This window comes from Drosophila gunungcola (genome assembly GCF_025200985.1).
Source record: "Drosophila gunungcola strain Sukarami chromosome 3L unlocalized genomic scaffold, Dgunungcola_SK_2 000002F, whole genome shotgun sequence".
NCBI classification, from domain to species: domain Eukaryota; kingdom Metazoa; phylum Arthropoda; class Insecta; order Diptera; family Drosophilidae; genus Drosophila; species Drosophila gunungcola.
This window is the reverse complement of record NW_026453178.1, coordinates 882,573-907,859: the sequence shown is the minus strand read 5'-3', so window position 1 is coordinate 907,859 and position 25,287 is coordinate 882,573. Positions and strand designations below refer to the sequence as shown.

The following is a 25,287-nucleotide window of genomic DNA, read 5'->3' as shown; positions in this document are numbered from 1 at the left end:
CTTGGAGCATTCCTAAAGCTAATAGTCCATTTCAATCACTTCAACTCTGTTTCAAGCGGGGGCTAGTTGATTGCCCTTAGTTTTGTTATTGGGTTTAACCATCATTTTGTCGATCAGCGAACTTTGTAGATCATCGATATGCTCGCGTTTCAAGTCAAAGTAAACCCTCCGCCGGCGGGCATCGTCGAGCAACTGCCGCCACATGTCGACAGACTGAAATTTATAAGATATTAAATAATAATAGTTAATAGTTTGGCCTGTCCACTCACCTTTAGGTCGTCAAAGTTGCCACATATGACCAGGCAACGGCGAGGCCGGGTCAGCGCCACATTGAGTCGATGATAGTTGGCGAGGAAGCCGCAGCCACGTGTCCTGGCATTCGAAATGATGATCACGTCCCTCTCCAGTCCCTGGTACGAGTCCACCGTCAGCGGCGTGACGTTTATGTGGCTGGGAATCACCTGGCCCAAGGCGTAACACTGGTTCTGGTACGGCGAAATTAGACCATAGCTGTAGCGCTTGCTGGGCATGTGCTTGTCCATCTCCGTCAGGAGCTTGGCCACAAAGCGAGCCTCCTCGTCGTTGCTAATACTCTTGGTCTGAGCTCCACTCGAGTCCTGGGTGTAGCTCAGATTGATCACGCAGTAGGGGATCAGTGGCGCGGCGAAACGCCCCGTACACTCGGCATTCACCAACTGATCCTCGTAGAAATACTTATTCGGCCAGCGGCAAATCTCCGGGTGCATGCGGTACTGCATGCTCAGCTTGAAGAGTTTCGTGTGCACGAACTGATTGCCGCCCGGTTTGTCCAGCTGCTGCTGCAGACTCCGCTGGATGCGATCGAACATGGAGTTGGACAGCCCGAAGTCGATGGCTTTCTTGGACAGCACCACCGCCGGCAGTTGTTGCGTGTCGCCGACCAGAACCAGGTGCGTTAGACCAAATCTCATGGGCAGCAGCGTCCATGGCTCGGTGCATTGGGTGGCCTCGTCGATGATGCAGATGTCAAAGAACTCCACATAGTTGGCCAGCTTCACGCAGGAGGACAGCGTGGTGCAGACGATGTTGGCCTTATCCACACAGGTTTTCGAGATGTCAAACTCCTCGCGCTGCGTCAGCGGTGGATTCAGTTGCTCGGCGATCAGTTGCAGCTGACGCTCCTTCTGCTGCAACTGCTGATGCAGATAGGTGACCATGAGATTCGGCTTCTGCCTGAGCTTTTGGATCTCCGCCTTCAAGTCCGTGTGCTGTTGCTTTAGGATTTCCGTGTTCTCCGGACTGAGGCGCTGCAATTTCTGCAACTTGGCCGTCTTGAAGTGCTCCTCCAGCGAATAGGCACGCGAGTAGTGGCTCATTTTCTCGTGCATTCCGTATCGCAGCAAGTGAAAGCGGTCGTGATTCATAACGCGCAAAACGCCACCCAGCAGTCCGACAATATGATCCACGGCCGTGTTAGAATGGGCACAAATCAGGATCTTGCGGTCCAGCATCCTGGCCGCATTTCCGTACAGAATCTGCAGGCACAGCTCCGATATAACCTTTGACTTGCCCGTTCCGGGCGGTCCCTGGATCAGTGTGAGACTGGGCTGCAGGTCGTCGATGACCCGCTGGTAGGTGCGAATGCAAATGCTCTCCTGGTGCTCGTTCATCCTGCTGAATCCCTTGAAGGTGAACGGCTGCTTGGGCAGTGAGACTTCGTTCACCGTCTGCGTGGGCTTCATAATCCGACGGCAGAGTGGCGATCGCGAGAGCTGATGGACAGCACTCAAGGCCCCCAGCTCCACCCTCAGACTGTCCACAACTGGACAGACTGTTAGCTGCTTCACGCTGTTGATCTGCTCCTCGGTTATGTCCTGCTGCAGGATATCAAATGTCAGGTCGAACACTTTGCCTGGCGGATTAGGAAACGGATTAACGTAAGCGATGTCTTGGATTATTTAATTATATAGTGATCACTTACCTCCGACACACTTGATCTCTATCAGATTGGCAAAAGTGGCGTCTAGTTGGCTACCACTGGACAGGGTACACAGCACATATCTGCCAACGGGTTTGCTACTGACTGCAAGTGAAATGAACACGGGAAAACAAAATGAGACTTTGTAAAAGATGCAGGTTATTCATAGAGACTTATCTTATAGCATATCTGTATACATAGTTTTCTTTTCTAATGCGTGGAATATATGTTAATTCGGTTGGAAAAAAGTGAAAGTTTGAGGGTATGTACCCACCCTCTGTGACGTATATCTTTAAAGAAATATGATGCCATTCCTAAAAACATTTAAATTTTCATCATATTTTAGTAACACTATTAACACCTTGACATTATATAGGATGAGAGACTTTTAAAATACAAAAAAACATGTTTTTCTGCCCTCCATAACGGTCATAAAAATGTGAAGCATTGGAGCATTTTCAAATCCTGCTAAATACACACCCCTGGTAACCAAACGGTAGCAGTTATCCTGACTGGAAACGGTCTCCAAGCTGGCAGAAAAGGTATTTATGCAGTTTATCTTGTAGTCCCTCTCGATGGTGGTCAGCAGCTCCAGCTTCATCAAAGGCACAAATGTGCTGTGGTGAAAAAAACAAAAAGAACGTGAGCAAAACGTGACATTTCAATGAATGATATCAAAACTCACTCCCTGTACTGCCTGAAATTATCGAATTCATGCGGAATGGGCAGTAGGACATCCTGGTTGGCGACCGCATCCACGCTGCCCAGCTTTAGCCACTGGTTGGCCCATCTGAGGATACTCCGCGAGTGGTGGCGTATGTCGTTTTTGGGCTTGTTGTTCTTCAGGACCCATTCGCGTCGATCGCGATACGAGCTGAGGAACAGCTTGATACTTTCTTTGCGATTCTTCACCGGCGCATTGGCTCCCGGCACCGACTCGATATAACGTACGTCGATAACATCGCTAAAGTGCACCTTCCTCAGTTTCTTTTGAAGCTTTGTTAGGTCTTCGTGCCTTCGTTGGTACTGCTCCATTTCGGCAAATGTGACTTTGTTGCAGGTGCGCTGGTTCCTCGCCTGCTCGGCCGCCTTCCGCTCCGCAACACGCGGGCAAAGTGGCTGTGGATAGAGGACGGCTTTATCAGCTGCCTGCAGCTGCTGCGAGAATGTCTCAATGGTTTGGCGCCGTTTGGGAATCGGCTTCTTTGGCGGCGGCATGGCGTTGTTATCCTTCTTGGCCACTTTGGCGGGCGGGCCATCGACTCCTCTGGTGAGGAATTCGCCGCGATTGGAGTTGTGCTTAGTGGGCACACTTGTTGCCTGCTTTCTCTTGCTGGATTTGGAGCGGTTATCGTTGTCTTCGGGTTTTTCGGCAAGCTTTTTCAGGGCTTCGCGGCGCTGTTCCCTTACTTTTTCATCTTCTCTTTTCTTGTCCTTTGGTTTTTGAAGCCACTTCGCCTTCATTTCCGTTTGGTAGTCAAGCGAACGCTGTCGTTCCATCACCCTTTGCATATCCTTATCCATATTGTTAGACCCTCGCGACTTTCCTCGGTGCTTGGTCAAGCTCGGAGCCTCAATCACGGATGGTCCGCGTGTCAATCTTGCCTCGTTGAGGTTTTTAACTCGTCCGGAAGCATTGCTCTTAGTCGGCGAAAGCTCCCTGGACATCTTCTTGTTAGAATCATCAGTTTCCGTGGCCAGAGAGCGGTCCATAGAACATGATTTACTTCGGTTGAGCAGCCGCGAACTTTTTTTGGATGGAGTATGCTTCTCAGGTATAAGAGGTACATCTAGTTTAGTTGGACTATGTAGCGTAACCACTAGAACCTGGCGACTATTATCCATCGTTTCGTCACATTTCTTTGGTGTTACGATGACACAATTGGACCTTAGCTCGCGTAGATTCTCTTCCACGACTTCCTTTCCTTTCCCTTTTTTCGTCAGCGGCTCTTTAAAATCATTTGGCATTTCTATATAGCAGGATTTTGAACGGCTGCGGAGTTGTCGCTTAGGCGCCACTGCTTTGTCTTTAAGTGAATCCTTGATTTCCCGGGAAGTGCTTGGCTTTGCTGCACTGAATTCAGCCACCTCATCTCGAAATGCAACTGACTTGCGTCGCATGGGGATGGAGGACTTCTTGGTCTCTGCTTTCTTGTCCTCGTCGTCTACTAATACCTTCGGCGGAGTTTTTAAACAAGTTTTTAGTTTAGCCTTGACTTCTTCGAAAGGTTGCTCATCACTGGCTGTGGAGCTCACATGGTCAATACTTTTAATGTTCCTTACGAGCACTTTGAAATTTTTAGACGACTGAGAATCAGGAGTTGTGCTGTCTGCTGTGGTAAAAGCTAAAATGTATTATTATAGTATTTATTAGAAGATGTAGTGTAACTACCTTGGCGGACAATGTGGTCGTTAATGATCCTGATTTCAGAACGTCCTCTTTTTCGCTTCTTATTAATAGCAGCCACCTCGTCGCTAGATTCGTCCTCACTGGAGGACGGCATACGTAGGGCCCTTCTCGGGTGTTTATCAGGTGTTCTATCCAGATCCGAGTCCGAATTCGAATTCGAATCCTCCTCCGCCAGGGGATACGTCTGTGACATTTCAATGACATCCGGGACGACTTTTTGGCTGAGCAGCTTGGACCAGTCGGCTACCTTGTCGTAAAGCTCATGATCATCCGAGTCGCTGATGACGACGATGTCCTCGGAAGCTTGGGATGAAGGAGAACCAAGTGCCATGTCATCTATGCCATCTAGGAAGTTTTCTTCGCCATTGCTGAAGGCCATTTCGGCTTTCATTTCCTTCAAAACAGCCTGGGACAAGGCGAAGCGCTCATCGTACTCCTCCTCGTCCGGGAGGACTTCCTGTTTGCCCTGTCCCTCCGGCATTTGACCCTTCTCCGCATCCGAGTCCAGTACAATATGGTCGCCGTCGTGGATCTTTGTGCTGGGGGTGGCCGCGCCCACTGGCTTGTTGTTCAGCCTGTTGTACACATACGGATTCTTCTCCATTACATAGTCGAGAATGGCCTCGTCCGCCTCCCCGAAGATGTTCACTATGTCCTCTGTGGTTTTCTTGACCATTTCCTGCTTGACCTCGGTTATTTTCGGCAGATGCAAGCCCGAGCTGGAGGGAAGCTCCTCCTCCTCCTGGCTGCTGATGTCCTGCTTGGGGGCAAAGCTTGGTATTTGCTGTTTGAGATTGAATTCAGTGGGCTGATTGCAACTGGAAGATTTAACGGCAGGCAGCGGTTGGGTATCATCGTCATCAGAGGTGAGCACAATCTCCTCCACTGTGGGCTTCATTTTCTTGAGGGTGAAAATGGCATGAACGCCTGTCACGTCAGCGATCGGGATTCCCGTAACTCCCAGGCTGATGACGGAGCCCTCCGCCACGGCCAACCGGTTGATCTTGCCGCCCAGTTTGCCATCGTTGATGAAGATGCCGTTCAAGGCGTTCTGTGATTAAAGTGGACATGGTTAGCCGTATGTACTATCCGAGGGAACCTGGGACAACTCACCAGAGACTGCACCACCACGCGCTCGTCGCTGACGATGATTTTAGCGTGCTCCCGGGACACATATTCGTACTTTCCAGCCAAAACAATTCGGCAGCGCGAGTGACGCCCCACCAAATTGTCCCCCTTGTGCAATATGTGCCGGCTGCCGGTGGTTACATGTTGCAAATACCAGCCGCTGCTCATCCTGGCGAAACGTCCTTTGCTTTTTGTTTTCTAATAAACAAAAGATAGTAAAATAAACACTTTGAATGAAATTAAACTGTGCAAAGTGCGGGGCACACCACCAGAGTGACCAACTAAATGTAAGGATTTAAGAAATTTGAAATATTCTAGACCGCTTTTCCCAGTGTATGGGTTTTTTAAATATTAGGCACTTTAATTAAATATTCAAACATATTTCCAATTTACTTTTCAAAACCTAAATTTAAGCGTTTCCTTTGTGAGTTTTTGAAACTTTGTTGTGGTACATAGAACGGTAAACAGCAGTGTTGTAAAACAATAACAGAAACAGGTCAAAACGACTTAATCTTTAAATTGCTGAAAATTCAGTAAAAAATTGTAGCAACTATATTATTCCTGCTAAAATTGTGGTATGGCTGCGACACCAAGAAGATGTTTTATTTCCCGTTTTTTTATTTGTTTAGATATTTGCATGAATTTGAGGTAAGGAAAATGAACTGCTAACCAAAATGTGTAATACCTTTTAAAAGAGTATTACAAAATTAGTTTACCAACGCTCAAGTGGGGACACTATTTTGGTGGGGAACTTGGCTTAAGGTAGAAGTGACCCAGCCCTGGTTTTGTTTTTCAGCCCTTTTCCCGCGACGGTCACACTATTGAGCGCCAAATAAATGTCGAATAAGCAAGTTGTTGGCAATAAAAACAAAAGAAATCTGGATTTGACCGATGAGACGGCAAGTGGAAGCCATGCCAAGCGCCAGTGCAGCGAGAGCCTCTTTTGGCCGGAGGGCGACGACGACGATAGCTTCTTCTCCAACGCGAAGCTGGAGGATCTGCTGGGCGGACGAAAGGAGGAGCTCTTTGGGACACAGGCACAGACAAGCCATAACAACAACCAGAAGTTGCAGCAAAGTGGATCGGATGATGGACTAGGACTCTTTGGCGACACATCCTTTCCAGGCACAGAGAAGCTTCCTCTAAACCAACACCCCAAACCCAGCGAATCCCTAAATCAAATTGATCTGGCGGAGGAGGACAATGCCGACGAGGTGTTCAAGAAAATCAACCTAAACGACCTGAGCATTGCCGAAATGGAGGATATATTCCATGGAGCAGAGGACTTTAGTGAACCCATGCTCCAAAACACGCAACTCTTTCTGGAGGCAGTGACCTTTAAGATGCCCCGCACGCCGGAGAAGTTACTGCCCTCCGTTAAGGACGAATCCATGTCCTTTATCTCCAAATCTGTGATAGAGAGCATAGTGCAGGGCACGCAATACGTGACCTGCGAAGAGCTGAAGAATCAATCCATCCTCGATCCAGTCAACTGGGAGACACAGGCTTTTGCCGACTTTGAAAAGGAGGAGAAGCAGCAGCAGCAAGTGAAGGACAGCTTTCCCAGCAAGGGTGAATTCTATGGCCTGCCGGATAAGGTCCAGAAAATGATACTCGAGCACAAGGGCATCAAGAGTCTTTATGGTGGGTGTAATGAAAAACCAATTATGTTCTTAACCCACAACACCTTTTATCTTCTAGAATGGCAGGACGAGTGCCTGAATCTACCTGCCATCAGGCAGAGAAAAAATCTCATCTATGCCCTGCCGACGAGCGGCGGAAAAACCCTAGTGGCCGAGATCCTTATGCTCCGGGAACTTCTCTGCCGCGAACGCAACGTGTTGTTCATTCTACCATATGTCTCGATTGTCCAGGAGAAGGTCAGCGCCATGTCGCCCTTTGCCATCGATCTGGACTTCATTGTAGAGGAGTACACGGCGGGCAAGGGCAAGTGTCCGCCACAGCCGAGTCGCAAGCGTCGTAGTCTGTTCATTGCCTCCATTGAAAAGGGAGCTGTGCTGATGGACAGCCTAATTGACGCACAGCGTCCGCACGAGATTGGGCTTGTGGTGGTGGACGAACTGCATTTGATCGGCGAAAGGGGCAGAGGAGCCACCTTGGAGGCTTTCCTCACAAAGGTGATGTTTTTGAATGGTAAGTGCTCGATTTTCTCTTAATTTTTTTAGTTAACCAATAAGATTTTCATACCCAGCCAGCATTCAAATTGTTGGCATGAGTGCCACGATAGGAAACCTCAGTGAAATATCTTCCTTCCTGAATGCCGACGTCTATACAAGGGGCTTTCGACCCGTGGAACTGAAGGAGTACATCAAATGTGGCCCGGATTTGTTGGAAATCAACTCGGCTGGACAAACGCTGGAGGAGATCTTCATTCCCAGTCGCAGTGTTGACTACAATGTGAGGAATTTCCTGCTCTAGAGATATATATAAAGTCATATTGAATCCCTCCGCTTTTCATTTGCAGTACAGCGAAGCTGTGAAACGTGCGGATCCTGACCACTTGGCCGGCTTGATCAGCGAATGTGCTCCGGAACACTGCTGCCTGGTTTTCTGTCCCAGTCGCAAGAACTGCGAGAATGTGGCCCTACTGCTCAGCCGCATTGTGCCCAAACAGAAGTTCTTCGAGCATCGGCGCAGCGAGAAGGTGGATCTAATGGATGCCCTGGACAAGATGTGCGGCATAGTCAGCCCGGTTTTGGCCAAAACTCTGCCCTATGGCATTGCCTATCACCATTCGGGCTTGACAACGGACGAACGGAAGTACATAGAGACTGCCTATCGCTTTGGCGTCGTCACAGTCATCTGTTGCACCTCCACTTTGGCGGCGGGGGTAAACCTGCCAGCCAAGCGGGTAATAATACGAGCTCCCTATGTGGGCCAAGAATTCATGACTTTGTGCAAGTACAAACAAATGGTGGGGCGCGCTGGTCGCGCCGGATTGGGCGAGGCTGGCGAAAGCATTTTGATCGCCCAAAGCAAAGATAATTTGCAGGTCGGCCAAATGCTATTCTCGCCCATGGACAAGGCCCTGAGCTCAATGGACCAGCAGGAGGCAGTCGGATTGCAAGTAAGTTTTCCAAGGGATTTGGTTTCAATAAGAAACCCGAAACCTAGTCGATTTTAGAAGGACAAACGGAGAAATACAATTAATATGTAAAGCTTGTATGTATATCCGAGGAACGACTGAATTGCTGAAACGAATTAGTTGTTAGATGTTTGTCAGGCAATGTCGAATTCAACTGCCTGAAGTTGCAGCAGAATATCTTCTAAATACTTACACACACAATTTTTCCTGATTGCTTGATATTAACGCGAATTCTTTATGTTTTTGGTTCGAACGGATAATAAGGTTTGGTTTTGTTACAGTTGCGAACGGTTTTCCTTTTTTTCTTTTTAGTTCTGAACACAATTTTTTTGATTTATAATCAATATTATTATTTTTTCTCTCGCTACCTACTCGTTGAACTTCGTTTATAGACTGAGAGGCAGTGTCAAAGATCTAGGCCCTTATATACCTACTCGACCAGGCAGACCGCCTTTGGGGAATTAGATTAAACCAAACGTCTCAGGAAAATGTATGTTAAAACTTTACAAACATTTTCCAACACATAAATTTGGGCTTACCTTTAAATAATACCATGGGAATAATAGTCCATAAACTAGGCATCGATTTATATTTCAAGTTTGACGGAAAATTATGTAAAGTTGAAAATTGAAATTGATTGAAGTAAAAATTGCTGGTCATGTATAAGGAATAAAATTGCAATTGTATTGATAATTTTAAGTAATACAAGTATAACTTGGGTGTGGTTATTTTTGATTTGAGTCTGCAGAATGAGTTTGCAAGAAACCAGGAGGAAAAGATTTTGCGTTTTTTTTTTTTTGGGGAGTGATCATTTTTCTGCTACTTGGTTATTGTTTCTGCGCTGTGAAGAATGGGGACCTAAGCATTAAGCTTTTTAAGCTAACAAACTAATAGTGTAAAAAGATTATGTAATATTATTTTATATTAAATAGGCGGGTTATTGATAAGTTGCAAAAATGTATTTGAGCAGGAAGTGCTTGCGATTCGGTTCAGCTATCTGCAAATACAAAATATTTGTGTGGGATGCTATTGTGTGACATAACTGCAACGACTACTACTAATCTGCATCCGTTGCAGTACGGAAACGAACATTTTTTCCTTTTTGAATGACTAGAAAATATCTAGGGGGCCTTGTGTTAAAAGGGTAAAATCGCGTTCTTTAATAATAACTAAGGTAGCTCTTATTTACAGCTACAAAAATAAAAATCATAACAAATCATAATTTATATGCAACTGCGAGTCTACTAAACTTGATTTAAGAGGAAATATGTCTGGAAGTTTTTGGTTAAATTGTAATTTTTGTTCTAATACATAGCAATGCAATTAATCCGAAATATAATTATTCTTTCAGTCGCTAATCCTGAGCGTGATTGGCCTGAATTTGGCAGAATGTCGTCGGGATTTGAATCGGCTGGTGAACAGCACCCTGCTCGCGGTGCAGGCCAGCGCCCTGGAGGTCGCCGTGGACGACATAGTGCTCCGCATTCTTCGCGAGATGTTCAAAAACAAAGTGCTGCAGGTGACCGAACCGCAGGCCAAGTCCAGGATAAATTCATCGGAGATTATAACCACGCAGGACGTGAATCAGACCAACCGAGCGGCGGGCGAGAGGCGTTTGCTAATCGGTCAGTCCACCCCATTCAAGTTGACCCACATTGGAAGGGCTGCCTTCAAGGCGGGCATCGATTACAAGCGGGCCAATGCCATCCACAAGGAGTTGAGACAGGCCCAGCAGCAGCTCATCCTGACCAACTACTTGCACTTGCTGTACCTCGTCGTATCCTTCAATTCGAATGAGAAGGGCGATGAATTGTTTCCGGCCGATGCCAGCATACTTGTTAGTGTCTACACCTCGCTACCGCCGGACTCGCAGGCTTTGTTCAAGCAAATGGGCTTCACGGAAGCCCATGCAGCCAGACTTTTCAAGACGCACTCGGTCCAGGGTCCCTTGAGCCTGAAGCTAAATCGCCTGTACAAGGTGCTTATCCTGGCGGACATCCTGGACCTCCTGCCGCTGCCCGCAGTGGCCACCAAGTACAATGTCGAGCGGGGAACTCTGCAGCACCTGATCAGCCAATCCCTTGCCGCCGCCAGTGCCATTGTTCGACTGTGCGAGGAGCTGGAGGAGTTCTGGTGCTACAAACCCCTCTTCGAACGGATCCTACACAAAATGGATCGCTGTGGCACGTTCGAGCTTGAGCCGCTGATGGAACTGCCAGCCGTTAAAATTGTGAGTAGTCAAGAATAAATAAATAATTTCGTATTACCTGTCAAAGTAATCTTCAGTACCTAGATACTAGAATAATAATGTAAACCGCATAAAACAAGATGCGTTATTTCGTATTACCTTCAGTGTTGGGTAGTGCCTAGAAACGTATTTAACTAGGTAAGCAAAGGTATTCAAAACTAGTTTTTAATTTGTGTATAACAAGTTGAAAAGTTGATATTTACAGGTACTTAAATAATGCAATTTATTTTAATTTTTAAATTTTTGGGTTATTTATATGCAAATAGAAAATAGTTTTTTTTCAAATGTTTCTATAGTCATGTATAGTTGACTAGACATTGTAAGAAAGGAACAGTTTAATACCAACTGGGAAGAAATCCATTTTAACCCCCAAAAGAAAATAAATAAAAGAATATTTATTTAAAAAATGAAACTTGACCTTACCCAGATACTATAACATTAACATCGCAAATATATTGTACCTTAACTGGGTCGTTAAAGTGTCTACCTTTTCCAACGTTGATTACTTGTATATAATTAAGTTTTATTCTTTTTATCTTTCAGAATCGCGCAAAACAACTTTATGCAGCTGGATTTAGGACCATCGAAGATATAGCCAAAGTAAGACCCATGCTCTTAGTGCAATCCTTGGAGCATATGCCGCTCAGAGTGGCCACGGAAATCGTGTCGGCAGCCAAGGTATGGATCTGCTCTTATTCTTATCCCAATTATTTATCTAATACCATATACATTACAGATCATTTTAATGAAAAAACTTGACCATCTGGAGGAGGAAACGGAGAACCTGAAAATGTGCCTGCAAACTTCTCGCAAAGATTAGTAGTAAAACACTAGTTGAAGTAAGTTTTTAATTTTATTTCAGTTTTTGTTTTTTGATTGTTATGCACTCCGACTTAAGTCTTGGATCTGGGCACTCCGCAACGAACACGATCTCCGACAATGCTTAAATATTACAGACAATTTTAAATTAACACATCAAGTATTCGCTCTCTCTAAATGTACACTACTGTTTCGATTATTTATGTTCTGCTGGATGATTTATGTTTTGATTTCTGATTTAGCGGAGATAAACGAGTATAGGAGGGAGTTAGTTTTTTGTTTATAAACTACTAGAGACGAGCTAGCAGACAAATTCGCAAGCTGCTACTATCACGACATTTGAGTATTATACAACGTATATATAAGTAAGGGGGTTCAGGACATACAGAGCTCTCAGGGGAAAATTAGCACAAGCGATTAAAAAGGTTAATTTGCAAGAATTCCCTAAAATAGTGGTTGAAATATTACTGAATTTACCTAAAATATAAGCTTTTGCAATCATAAAGAGGGTTTTTTTTGTATCGCTCATGTTGTTTTTCAGCGGCTAGTGCTTAATATGTCCCAAACCTTCTTGAATTACGAGTAGGTTTTTGCGGCTAAACAACTAAGGTAGAGACAGATTTGTTTAAGAAGTTGGAGCCGTGCACCAAATTGGAACTCTCCTTGTGTGTGTGTGTGTGTGTGGGGGGAAAAACTTATTTACAGCTGAAGAAACTGTAAGAAGAAAACTAGATATTTAAGATCTTAAGCCATTGCGATTGAAGGGTAACTAACCTTATTACAAGCGTACTTTTCAGTAGGCAAAGTCGTCGTAGAAATGCTGGGCAATCCGTCCGCCCACCGCTGCCTGGTGGCTCCTGCTCCGGCTCACTCCTCCGCCGGATGATCCGCCGCCGGCTGCTGCTCCTCCGGCAGCAGCGTATTCGAGTCGATGTGGACGCGCGGCTTGCGCCGGGACAATAGCCCGCCGGCGTATATCTGTCGACGAGAAATAGGAATCACTATGATAGTTCGCTGCTGGCGACTGCGCTGCTAATGCGGATGCTGATGCTGATGCGGATGCAGGTGCGGATGCTGATGCTGATGCTGAAGCGGATGTTGGTGATTGAAACGCTGGCTGATAGGCAAATGGATTATAGGCGCTGGCATATTGCCGCTGGGATTGCTGCTTGCTGCTGCTGCTGTTGATATGAAAGCTGATGCGTATGTGGATGCGAATGCTGGGGCGAGAGCGGTTTCAGCGTGGGATCGAGTGCATCATTCAGTGTCACATCGTAGTCGTTCTCGTAGAGCTCGTCGAGATTCAGCTTGGGACGCTGCTGCTCCACCCGCTTGGACGTGGTGGGCAGAGCACTACGCGGTGGCAGTGTCGTCCTGGGCGGACTGGGCGATGGAGGAGCATCCTCCGCCTCGTCATTATCCTCCAGGCTGTCGGGATTGCCCCGCAGCAGAGGAGCCCCATGCTCGAGCAGACGCACACCCGAAATGGTGGAGCCCATGTCGATGGGCGTGCTATCGGTGGTGGGCAGTGGTCGCAGGGCCACGCCCACCGGCTGAAGGCCTCGCGGCAGATACGGACTGCCGCCCCGGGAGGGCAGGAAGGGTCGCTTGACCACACGTACCGATGCGGGGCGTTGAGAGATGCCCGCTGCATTCCGTCCGCTCAACTGATTGGCTCTCGTCCTGGGCGCTGGTGCCTCCTCCTCGACGGCCGGCTCCACTGCGTGCTCCAGCTCGTCCTCCTCCTCCACATGCTCCACTATGGGCTGGCGCGGACGTGGCGGCACTGCTGGCTTCCTGGTGGTCGTAGTGCTGGTGCTTGTGGTCGGCTTCGTTCTCAGTCTCTGGTTTCTCAAAGGAGCCGCTGTGGGCTTCTCAACGGGCACCGCCGGACTCTCCCCGTAGTCCTCATCCTCGAAGTCCACATCGGCGGTGGCGGCGGCTGGGGCTGGGGCTCGGGATCTGGGTGCCAGTGGTCGCTTGCGTTTCCTGCAAAGGTTCCTGCTCCGCCGGCTCGTAGTACTCCTCGTCAAGGGGCTTCTTGTCCGTCACCGGTTTCCTCAGCACAGTTCTCGTCGGCTTCTGCTCCACGCGAGCTGGCAATGGTGTACGTCTTCGTGGCGTGTTCCTAACCGAAGGCTGCTCATAGTCCTCCTCCACCTGCTCTTCGGGGTAGTCCTCCTCCTCCTCCTGCTCCTGGGCACTATTCGAGGGTGGCTGTGTGGTGGCCGTGATCTTTTGCACCGGATAGGAGAACTTTTTCTTCTCGTTGATGGGCACCGGTCGGGCTATCCGCGGTGGAGCTCGAGGACGGGCATAGACGGATGCAGCTGCCGCCTTGGGGGTGATGAACTCGGTCAGTGGCTTCGCGGTGGTCTTCACCTTCTGCGGCGTTTGCTCCTCGGCCGCCTCCTCCTGGTCCACTCCGCCGTAGGGCTTCTCGTACTCATCGAGGTCATCTAGAGCGGATGAGGGAGTGGTCCTCTTCCTGCCAAACGGGCGGTCTTCGTTGAAGCTGCGTCGTTCCTCCACGCGACCTGGTTTCCTGGCTGCCGATACCTTTCGACCCGAAGGTCCGGCGGTGGGTTTTCCCCTTCCCCTCTTAGTGGGCCGCTCGTCGTAGTCCTCCTCCTGAATCTCATCCTCGTCGCGGTAGCGATTCCTATTGCGCCTGTTGGGTTTCTTGGCCACCGCCCGCTTCTCGTCGTACTCATCGTCGTATTCCAGCTCCACCTGGGGCTTCCTTTGACGAGGTCTCGGCTTGGGTCGCCTCACCGGGCGCTCCTCATAGTAGTCATCCTCGTACTGATCCTGATCCTCGTAGTAGTAGTCGTCGATGGGTCGCCGGTTGTAGGGTCTTCTCAGCGGACGTTGTGGTCTTTGCGGACGACGGCGGGGTGGTGGCGCTTGGGTGGGCTGGCGCCGGCGTTGTGGTGGTACTCGTCGACGTGGTTGTGGTGGCCATATAGAGCTCATCGTTCCTGCGCGGGTAGAAATTAATATTTAGTACAAATTTAAATACAAAAATTTAGACAAATATCTATTAAAAATAATTTTTTTAAAACAAATAATCCCCAGGCTTTTAATATTAAGTTATCCTTAGTGCGGGATATGAAGCAAATATCTCTGAATTTTTAATTGGTTAGTTGTTATGTTTTCCAAACGCATTTAATACTATACCAATAACCCCTGTTTCCGTCATTAAATTACCTTTATTGCATTAAATTTAAAACAACTTAAATAGCTACTAAATCTTTAAATAAGTTTCTAAAATTAAATGTTGCAAAAAGTTTCAATTGTTCGTTTTGTTTTACAAACGCCGAATATTTCATAAAAAAAACACTGTTCCCAAGGGAAGTATAGTAAAATTAACAGAACTTACATACGTGCTAAAAATATTTAAAATGAAGGTAAATATATTTTAAGATTAATTGTTTGGTTTGCCAAATATTAAACAAATAATATATTATAAAAAAACCCCAGGTTTAAATTATCATTACTGTGGGAATTTTAGCAGAATTATCAAAAACATACATAAATAAAGATACAAAAAAAAACAATTAAGTTATTCTTTTACTTATTTTAAAATGAAGCTGCAAAAGCAATAGTAGCTTTGACTTTCTCACCTGTTCCAGTACTTCTGGGATCCCTCGCAGTCCACATCGGATGCAAAGTGGCAGATGAAGGTGCGCTGGTCGAAGGCTGTGAAGTTGGCGCACAGAAAGTCGTGTCTTATGCCATAGACGCAGTGGTGGTAGATCTGCAACAAGTCCAACTCTGGTTAATCACATTCGGCCATAACTAATCCGCTCTGTTAGCCATCGCTAAGAGCTTCTTTTTGCCCGCTTTTGAGGTCAAGATCGAGGCGCAAACAAGTTTTAGTTTTTGGCGTCACGTCGCCAGTGGAAAAAGAGAAATTGCTGGACATGCACAGAGGGTTCGTATGGGTTGGGCCTGGTTTGTTTGGGCTTGCTGGCCAATTATGTTACGTCTACCATTGGCCAGACAAGGTCACGCCGGCTCACTCACTTAACTACACTCACCTGACATTTGTACTCGATGGAGGCATAGAAGCCGTCATGCAGCCCCTCACACTTGAAGTGGATCTCATCCATGGGCGGCACGGTGGACAGGAATGGATAGGTCGACAGGTTGTAGCTGTGGAGGGTGATAAAAATTGTATATTAATGTTTAGATCTTCTATAAAGCAAATTTTATATTAAAAGTTAAATAACATTTAATTTAAACATGTATTTAAAGATTTCAAAGATTGTATTTTATATAAGAATCAAACCTCTATTAACTATTTTATTAAAAACAAAAAAATTCTGTTCATAGGTTGTAGCTGTGTAGGACTATACAAATTAGATATTAGACCTGAAATTTATGTCTTAAGTCTTCTATAAATCAACATTTATTTTAAACAGGTATTTAATGAATAAATTCAATCAACGTTTTTCTTTTACATTAGAATTAAACCACTTTTAACTAATAATAAAAAAGAAGCCCTTATTTTCACTGTGATAAGTAATTTTAAGAAATTAATTTCTTTTTAAAATTATCTAAATATAATAAGATATATGTCTAATATTCGTATGGAGAATTGATTTATTCAATTAGATTTGTATTTTGTGTTATAATTATACTGCTGTTAAGTATGTATTTCAAAATCAAAACCTTTCTCAAAATTGTTTAATTAAAAATTAGGTACTTCTAATAAGTTCTAATTCATAAATAAGAAGCCTGATTTTTGGAGTAATATTAAATATAAAAATCTTTTGTTTATGTTTATATTAAAAATAACATTTTTATTTTTCAGTCGAGCTTACCCTCTCAGTTCCCTGGGCAGATTGGGATCCCAGATGTAATCGATCTGTGGGATGCCCGTGAGCTTGGAGTTCTTCGACAGAGTGCCGTTGTCCGACTAAATTGAAGGTAATAACTTATGAGTTACACATTGAAATGCCTTCCGAAATCCATTAGCTCACCTTGCTCATGTCGCCACCATCCCCGCTGGGCACCGGCTGCTCCTCTTCGACTTCCTCCTCCTCGACGGCAGTGGATTCCGTCGTGGTGCTGGTGGTGCTGCTCGTGGAGGCGGGCGTCTTGGCAATGGACACCTTCTTGAAGGGCAGGGCGGCTTCTGTGGAGGCCAACAGGCTCAGCAGCAGCACTTTATCGAAAGGAAAACGTAATTTAAATTAATTAAAATTTCACAGCTGCCAAGGATTACATAACACACGCCAGGGATTGGTGCATTATGTCATGGTCCAGTTCGAACAACCATATTAAGTGGTTTTTTGGGTTAAGTCCAGTCTCCTTCAACCCAATCCGTTTTCAACTCACCTGTTGCTGTCATTAACAGCCAGCCTTTGGCTTTTCTCATCTTGAAGACTTCAGTTCTCCGGTTGTTAGCTAACTAAAATAAAAAAATGTACAAAATATTATGTTAATTTTTGTGTTTCGGCCACACCCCTACACCTTTTGTGAAAGATTTATGTTCTAGCAAAGTCGTTGAACGCTTCCAAAGTAAAAAAAAAGAAACAAAAGAAACCTTTCCTCTTTGATATTTTTGAATTGAGTTGTGAGCTCAAGAGTTCTGGACTTTATTTGATCTTAATATTCTAAACACGTTCCATGATTAACGTTACTTTCCGTGCTGTCATTCAAGTGGGTAAAAGTCGAATTTATACTGAGATGGGTATACATTAGAAGGGAACTACCTCATGCAGAAATGCATTCTATCCAAAATTGGTTTTAGAAAGTGTTCTTGGCTGGACTTTTGTATTTGGTCAGCTTTTCGATTTTGTTTTCTTAAAGTTTTGGTCAATGCAAAGTAGTGAAATTTTTCTAGGGAAGGGGAGCTAATGAAATTAAAAGATTACACTTGAAACTTTTTGATACTTATCTAGGAGAAGTTAAGATCTTAATTTATGATTTAATATTCCTTAAAATATATTTGAAAAATGTATATTCTTTAGGTACCAATAGATTAAAATTGTTGTTAATGTGAAATTTGAAAGAAACTAGTGCAATTATTTAAACATTTTTTAAAAAATGAACATTCATTATATTCAACTTTAAATAATTTAAATTGTTCATTAAGCAATGTTATCTTTAATATGCAAATGAAATATACTGAAAAGATAAACAAGACACAAATACATTTAATAAATCCCTCTTTATCATAAACTTAAAATGTGATAGTATTTCATGACAAGTTAAATTTGCGAATACAAATATGTAACAAAAGTCTTAATTTACTAGCTAAACGTTGCTCGTTTCGTCTACAAATCGTTCAATTAACTAATTCAATCACTGCAAATTTCGTGTACACACTTATTGAGCACTCTTTGGTCAGCTTCACTTTCCGATTTCCGTCTCGGGTGTCGGGTAATTGCATAATTAAGTTGGGCAGCCTTCAATGTCACTTCGGTGGGTTCGACTTACGTAAGGAGAGCGAAATTGAAAGGGTGGTGGTCACCGCACTGGCAAACTATATAAATAAGTAAATACTTTGGCCACATAATAAACACAATGCATAACTATAACAAATTGAAAAGCGAACGAGAAAAAAACTTTCATTTCCAATGCGTTTTTTCGCCGAGTAATTGAATGCAAAACGCTTGGCTCGGAAAAGATCATTGGAGCATTGTAATTTGGCAATGTTGAATGCAATTTGTTTCTCCCAAAAAAATACAAGTATTTTTATTGTGCATTGTTTGCTGGCTAGTGAGCATTGGGCGTACACACGGGGCGTATACTTGATGGGCAGTGCGGCTTGGCGAGCAAGCTCCAGCTCCACCCTCCGTTTATGCATGGCACAATTTCTGCTCAGTTTCAGTGCCTTGAGTTCAAAGATTTTACCGATCACACCCTGTTTTGGTGCTGTTGTTTAACCAAAAAGTGTGTCGTGCATTTTAAGTGGAGATTTGATTGGATTTGATGTCTTTCGGCCTGTCTCACTGAGTGTTTGCCAGTCGGTTTTGTGTGTCCCAGCTGGTTTGCACTTTTTGACATTTTGTGCCCGACTGTGTGGGCCGAGTGCGGAGATAAATATCCGACTAAATATGATAATTGTTTCTGTTTTGACGGAAGATAACAACTTTGATGGAAACGAACGCCTCGGGCAAAATGTCAAAGGGTTCTTGAAAAGAGCACAAAACGATTGAACACATTTTTGAATAGTGCTTTCAGATTTTATTGTGGGCGGTTCCTTTGTTTAATTGTTTATTTATGCCTTTTATAACCTTTTTTTCCACAATAAGGCTTTAATTTGTCCTGAATTTTAGTAATGTGTTTAATAGTATATATACTATACCAGTTTAAATATATATTTCTGATTACAACAATCATTAAACTACTTGATATTAAAAAAAAAACAATTGAAAATCTACAAATCTTAAAGACGTTGTCTTAATGCATTTATAAGAATTTTAATTTCTTTTGTCTGTTATATTTATGTTTTTGGTTTACCATTTAACAATTTAATTCTGTCTTCTGCCACTTATAAATATTTGTTTTCAGCCTATTTGTGTGTAGGAGGAGTTCACACTTTAGAACGTATGCCTCCTTCTAAACTCTTAATCTGTCCAAAATAATGTTAATATTCTCATGTTCACCCACACACTATGGGTATTAACGAGACCTTCCATTCATCAACATTTCTGTCCAGCTTTTCCCATTCATGTTAATAATGCCCATGCCCATTTTCCATGTCTTGGCTAAAAGTTAAGGTCACCTCAGCCATCAGGTGTCTTCGAATATCGGTGATAAATTGCCCTGTGCTAAGCAAATTTAATTTATGGCTCCTCTTTTTGTAAAAAATTTCATATTTAGTGCAGCACATTGTTCGTTAATGAAATATTAAGTTAATATTTGTGCTGCCTAATCTTTTACAGCCCACGGAGAAATCGGAGTATAGAGACAATAAATGATGTCTCGAAAAGTCGATGCCTAGCAGATGCCTTATTGTGTTGGCCAAGTTCAAATTCAAGGCTAAGCTCGATGACAAATACCGGTGAGTTGTTATTTTTGTTGCTGCCTTTGTTTTGGAATTAATTGATGGATCTTTAGACACGTTCGACTGCAGCAAAATAACGAGATAAAACGGAAACAATCAAAAAATCTGGATCTGGTTTAGGAAATTCATTTTTAATTTGTCTAGAGGCTTTAAAAATTTATTTGATTTTTAATAGAACATTTGCATAATATAAACATTATAATGGCAAAAATCGTCGGTGGATTTCCCTTGAAACTTTGCTAATTCTCTGACTTTGAATGGGTTTTTTGTTTAAACAATAAAAGGCGCCTAGAATCGAAAAGCCCCGAAGGTTTCGCCCCACACAGACACAATGAGCAATTATATTAAAGTTTTATAAGTTTTCTGTTTAATTTTATTGTCTTGTTGTTAGATGCATCATGGCCAAAAGCAAGATCGTCGTCGTCTGGAGTCAAAACTCTCGTTTTCGTTTACATCTTTATTCGTGCATATTTTGTGTATAAATTTCTTCGACGTCAGCAACGAGTTTTTTTTGGATCGAAATTTATAACCCAAGTTGTCCCAATCCGGTTGCACGATAGAAACAGAAGTCGGTGACAAGTTTCTTGTGGTTGTTTTTTCAGTCTGCCATCATCTCTCTTGGCCAGTTTCCAGCTGGCCAATACAAGTTGCTTGTTGTCATAAGAAATTAGCATCTTTATAAGATGTTATGAGAGCTCGGCTTTAGGCACTTTCAAGGTCGCCTCTTTCAGTTTATTTATTGATGCAGTGCAGACTTTAAAAGTCAAGCGGTTTCCATGGTACACAATGGCACCAAATCATTTTTTTGGAAATTTCATGAATGTGCGAAGTATTTTACGGCTCACTAAGTTTTATAGTTGCTATGCCTTTAATCGTCGCTTAGTTTTTATGAATTATTAATTTACTGACGCAGGTTACTAGTTCACAGGAAGGGGAAGCTCATTCTCAAAGAGTTAATTAGAATCAACGGAGCAAAACTTGTGTTATAGGAACTTAACGATGACTAACGAACACAATTAGCTTTGTTTAAATGTTTAGCTAATTTCTTAGAAACCTTGATAAATACTAATTAATATTAAAAATACTCTGCACTTTTATTTATTTTTAAAAGAAGTAACGATTATTTTGAGTCATTAATTAGTATAATATGTGTAGCACAAGCCTAAGAAATTTGTATGTTTATTTAATACATTACTGAGAAAGGTTAGTTATTTTGTTGATATATTTGTATTAACAAAATACGGAGTTCTCAGAAATCATTGACTGATCAAATTACTAATGGAAACAATTTATTTGCCGAAAATGTATATTTCGCATATTTCTATGAAGCCTTGATAAACATAAAACCAATATAACAAAAAAAATAATATTTTACGTATTTCAAAAAAGCAACGATTTATGATTTATTTTTATAAATTTAAAGCTTTCTTTCGCTGTAATTACTTGCAATAATTTGCCATATCTTTAACCTAAATCTGTGATGAACATGGAGACTATTAGGAGCTTTTCTCGGTTTTTCTTCAGCTGTTTTTGCATTGCACAGCATCTTGATGACACTGAGTCGTTAGCAGCAAGTGAAAACCGAGTTTCCTTTTTGGCCACATACAAATCAAAATCAATTTGTGTTTGTTTTATTTTTTAGCTGCGTTTATTTTTGCATTTACTAAAGCTCTTCTGCAAATAGGTTTAATCGCCCATTCCGGTTGGGCAACTCGTAGACTCTGACCTGAACTCGCAGAGAGTTCAGTTCCCAGACACACAAAAAACTATTATTTAACTTCTACACTCTGCTCTCGAACAATTAAGCAAATATTATTGTTGGCTTTTATAATTGTGGAAAACTGTGAGCGGTAGAAGATGGCGAAGAAATGGAGAGTGAAAAGCGCCAAATAAATGGATGAAAGTAAAATTTCAAAATTTCATTTGTTGCTTGTGGCTTTGGCTGCTGCTTCTGCTGCTGCTGCTGTTGATGATGAAAGTAAAATCTTGGCTCAGTTATGTTGGCCATATTCGTTGTTGCCCTGGTGTTGGAGTTGTATCGCTGAAGATGCGCAAACCAATTTGAACATCTCTTCACACAAACACCAATAGAAACTGTAACTGCAGAAATCGGGGGGAGCTATATATGTATGTACTATATATGGAGTGGCCAAAAGGGGCGGCGGGGGCGTGAAATGGCTAACAATGTACAAGGCGCAGAGAAATAATTAGCAACGCCTGAGATCATTTTTGTACTTTTGTGTTTGCAAAACGCCTTTTTGGCCATGAGAGGTGGTGGATTTGAGCGCACAGAGAAAAATAAGACCTAATATTAATCAATCAGCATTTGGATTTATGACGCTTTTTCTATCTTATCACATTTATCTTGTTGTCAATTAAACAAAATAGTTTCAAACAAATATTTAAAAAAATGTAATTTTTAACCATTATCATTATTATGTTTACAAAACTATCAAAAATCTAAAGAGTTGGTACTTTAAAAACCTTTTTTGCTTCTTTAAAACATACCTTTAATCACATTAATCTACCTTTCTTCCTTTTTTTTTTATAAAATTTCGCAAGTTTAAAGAGCTCAAAATATTATTTTTAAAAAGGGCAATATTTTCTTTCCGTGTAGGAGGAAGGGTGTATAAATTGGTGTTGAGTCCACTTGAGGTGTTTGACTTGTAGATAAGCTCTGCAGAGCCCTCTAACAAGCAAATGCAAATTTTCAAACTTACCTTTTTTTGCAGACGATCGAAATGAGTTTTGTATAATCCAGAATAGGGTTTAATGTATTTGCATTGGTTTTATCGTGTGTTTAATTTTTTTCCAAACTTTTCCAGCTGATTTTGTTTGATTCTAATGCGTTTCTTAAATAAACAATAAAAATATAGCCTCATAAATGTTGGCACTCACACAAACGCAAACGCACGCAAAATCACACAAAGGCAAAAAAATCTTTTATGTTTTTCTTTTTTGCACTTGTATTAATGCCGCAGTTTTCTTTGTGGGCCTGTGTTTGTGTTAGTGCACTTGTGGAAATTTTTATTGTTGTTTGGCTGATTTTGTAACTGCCATTGCGGTTATCTCTTTTTAAATCCAACTAAAAGCGAATAGTTTCGAGGGATTTGCTTAAAGGATTTCCGAGGGAATTCACACAGTTTTCGAACACTTTATAGCTGTTTTCGGTAGCTCAATTGGTTTTGGAATTTTCCATTCATTTTAATCACTTTTTTTATATAATTTTTCCAGCTCTCTCACGCACAGAGGCAACCGTGTATATATATAGTGTTTATATATATATATATGCATATATATGCACCCGATCGGTCACGCCCACTTACTTAAGAGACCAGCTGTGCTGGCTGCCGTTCACCTGGCTGACCGCTTGCAGACTGAAATTGCAGATCGTATTGGCCAACTCGGAGTTGGCATAAAAATGGGAATTCGGCTGGCTTTGCGTTTGCTTTTCCGTCGAAAGCTCATCGCTCGCTAATTTGGTCCGTCTGCGCCTCACAAAACGGGTTTATTGCCGCTTCGATGCCGACTTTGCGCATGCGCAGCACGTTGTCACCGAACGGAGGAGAGTATTCAAAAAACAACAAAACCGAATCCAGAGAGCTTAAGTTTGCCTCTCTAAGCCGAGCTTTTCTCGGCTCTGACTTTGTCCATTTTCCTCTGTCAACATTCTGCAATCGGATTGCCTTTGAAATTGTATTTTCCCCTGACTTTGCTGACTTTGCCCTGCCTTTGCGCTGCCTTTGCTCTGCATTTTGAGCGTGCTGCTCACTTGGCGGCTGCCTGATAATCGTGCTTAACAGGTTTATTGATTAAGATTTTTTCAGACCTTTTTTTTACTCGATTTCTTGCAAAATATTGAAAAAATGTAACAGAAATGAATATGGGCTTATCAGAGCAGTTGTCGGGAAAGGTGGACTATATTTAAATTGCATATGTGATTTACTGCTTAAGTTTATACACATGAGTTGGTTAATTAAAGAACCTATTCGCTTATTTTTACTACAGTTTGCTATTATTTTTAGCATAAGAAAATCAAAAATATAATTTATTTTTATCTCTTGCAATAATAGCTGTACCAGTTGTTAAGTTTGATTAGCTTCATAACATTTGATAAATGAATGGAGCCATTTTTATTATTTTTATAGTCTCTGTAAATTTAACTTTAATTTTAAGTAATATAATCGGAGAATTTAAAAAAACAGTAAATGACTCCAATTTTCCATTGGTCATTCATTTTTATTTATACATTATTGCCTTGTCTCATATATTTAATTTATTAAATACAGGCTTTTTAAGGTCAGCTAGTAATAAATTTAAATATACCTGCTCTATCTATTTAATAAAATTTATCTTAAACGATATCTTTATAAATTAATATTATGCTAGCTTAAACGGCAATAAATAAAAGTAGCAGAAAGCCATGTTATTAAATATTACATTAAATGATTTTTTTTGTTTTTATAAATGGTAATCGTAACAAAAAATCCATTTCCTTTTACAATTCATCACTTCCGATTAAAACCGATTTCTTTTATATGGCAAAGATAATTTTACCCTACAATAGATTACTTCATAAATTGATCGCGATCCATTATCGATTTGCCAACTAATGTGCCTGTGTGCATTGCTTATTTTTAGTGCCTTAAATGCTTTTCTTTCTTTCTTTCTTTTTTCCCCAACTACCTGGTGACCGCAATGACATAATGGTAACAATAACACAGCCAAATTACGGTTACAGTTCAATTAATGAACCGCGTTGGCCCAAAACGGACTCAAGCCATCTGCCAACGCATTAGTCACAAACGCAGGCCCTCAGACACAAGACTCACAATAGTAAATAAACAAAACATTATTAAAAAGCCTCATGAATTATTGCGCATACGCCGCGTGGTTAGCTTGTTCGAGTGCCTCGCTTCGTTTGGCAATTAAATGCTGGTCGCGGTAGTTGGTCAAGACTGCACTTCGGGCTGGATTTTCATTGACCGAAAACCACAGATCGAAATTAGTTTCGAATGCAAAATAATGCAAAACATTTCGCGGCTCTCTTCATAATGGAATCAATCAAGCGCCGTTCACTGCTATATCTCCGCCTCGCTCTAGCCCCCAACATATCACCCGTCCTTGTCCCCCTCTATTACGTCACTAAGTACTGCAGCTTTGGCTTAGAGTACATAAAGAAAAAAACTTGAAATTTGTAAATCACTTTTTGTACTTACAAGTACTTACCTTTTAGGAATAACACTTTGATCCAAAGTAATGCCTTATATATATACAAAATACCATTTTGAAATGAACTGAATTTAACCATTTATTCTTTGATTTAATTGTTGTTAATTCAATTTAAAAACGTATTAAATATAAACTAATCAATTATTTGTATATAAATAAATAATATTTATAATAAATGTTATTTTTATTATAATAAATATATAGCGATGTATGCATTATTTTAGAGGTTCAGTTTTTTTTTCGATTTTGTATTTTGTGATTGCATTTTATTATTTTATAGGGTTCTATCTTGATAAAATATTTAATAGATAAGAAAATATGTATATTTTTTCTCTGTGCAGTGGCAAAAGTAGCAGCATTAATA

General features: G+C 42.2%; 3 protein-coding genes across 7 annotated transcripts; 1 reads left to right on the top strand and 2 right to left on the bottom strand.

Moving 5' to 3' along the window:
* Nucleotides 1-34: 34 nt before the first annotated feature.
* Nucleotides 35-9,112, bottom strand: LOC128257881 (uncharacterized). Of its 5 annotated transcripts, none has more exons than XM_052989115.1 (8): nt 8,795-9,112; nt 5,481-5,722; nt 4,350-5,418; nt 2,643-4,290; nt 2,438-2,574; nt 1,961-2,062; nt 270-1,891; nt 35-213 (listed from the first exon to the last, which is right to left on the bottom strand). In XM_052989115.1, exons 2-8 carry the CDS (start codon nt 5,661-5,663, stop codon nt 52-54), a joined length of 4,923 nt encoding a protein of 1,640 aa, XP_052845075.1. In that variant the 5' UTR covers nt 5,664-5,722; nt 8,795-9,112; the 3' UTR covers nt 35-51. The 5 variants fall into 5 exon arrangements, with proteins under 5 accessions (XP_052845075.1, XP_052845073.1, XP_052845078.1 ...); XM_052989113.1 differs by having other exon boundaries at nt 5,481-5,693; XM_052989118.1 differs by having other exon boundaries at nt 2,643-4,287; nt 5,481-5,693.
* Nucleotides 6,314-19,594, top strand: LOC128257883 (helicase POLQ-like). The gene is made up of 9 exons (XM_052989120.1): nt 6,314-7,139; nt 7,197-7,649; nt 7,708-7,913; nt 7,981-8,583; nt 9,953-10,831; nt 11,393-11,527; nt 11,586-11,688; nt 16,488-16,603; nt 19,570-19,594. The coding sequence occupies exons 1-7, from the start codon at nt 6,332-6,334 to the stop codon at nt 11,667-11,669; spliced, it is 3,168 nt and encodes a 1,055-aa protein (XP_052845080.1). The 5' UTR covers nt 6,314-6,331; the 3' UTR covers nt 11,670-11,688; nt 16,488-16,603; nt 19,570-19,594.
* LOC128257887 (proteoglycan 4) lies at nt 11,684-23,191 on the bottom strand. The gene is given in 12 exon segments (XM_052989125.1): nt 11,684-12,382; nt 12,443-12,842; nt 12,844-13,659; nt 13,661-14,584; nt 14,586-14,649; nt 15,295-15,428; nt 15,712-15,826; nt 16,498-16,592; nt 16,657-16,841; nt 17,015-17,089; nt 22,413-22,543; nt 23,018-23,191. Coding segments are annotated over 9 exon segments (2,754 nt in total). The 5' UTR covers nt 17,055-17,089; nt 22,413-22,543; nt 23,018-23,191; the 3' UTR covers nt 11,684-12,382; nt 12,443-12,461.
* Nucleotides 23,192-25,287: the final 2,096 nt, after the last annotated feature.

Coding starts and splice junctions, on each gene's coding strand:
- LOC128257881 (XM_052989115.1), bottom strand. CDS start 5,663: ATGAGCAGCGGCTGGTATTTGCAACATGTAACCACCGGCAGCCGGCAC. Junction 4,291..4,349: donor CGACCACATTGTCCGCCAAG/GTAGTTACACTA, acceptor CTTTTACCACAG/CAGACAGCACAACTCCTGAT. Junction 2,063..2,437: donor CTACCGTTTGGTTACCAGGG/GTGTGTATTTAG, acceptor TTTCACTTGCAG/TCAGTAGCAAACCCGTTGGC.
- LOC128257883 (XM_052989120.1), top strand. CDS start 6,332: ATGTCGAATAAGCAAGTTGTTGGCAATAAAAACAAAAGAAATCTGGAT. Junction 7,140..7,196: donor GGGCATCAAGAGTCTTTATG/GTGGGTGTAATG, acceptor TTTATCTTCTAG/AATGGCAGGACGAGTGCCTG. Junction 7,650..7,707: donor AAAGGTGATGTTTTTGAATG/GTAAGTGCTCGA, acceptor TTTCATACCCAG/CCAGCATTCAAATTGTTGGC.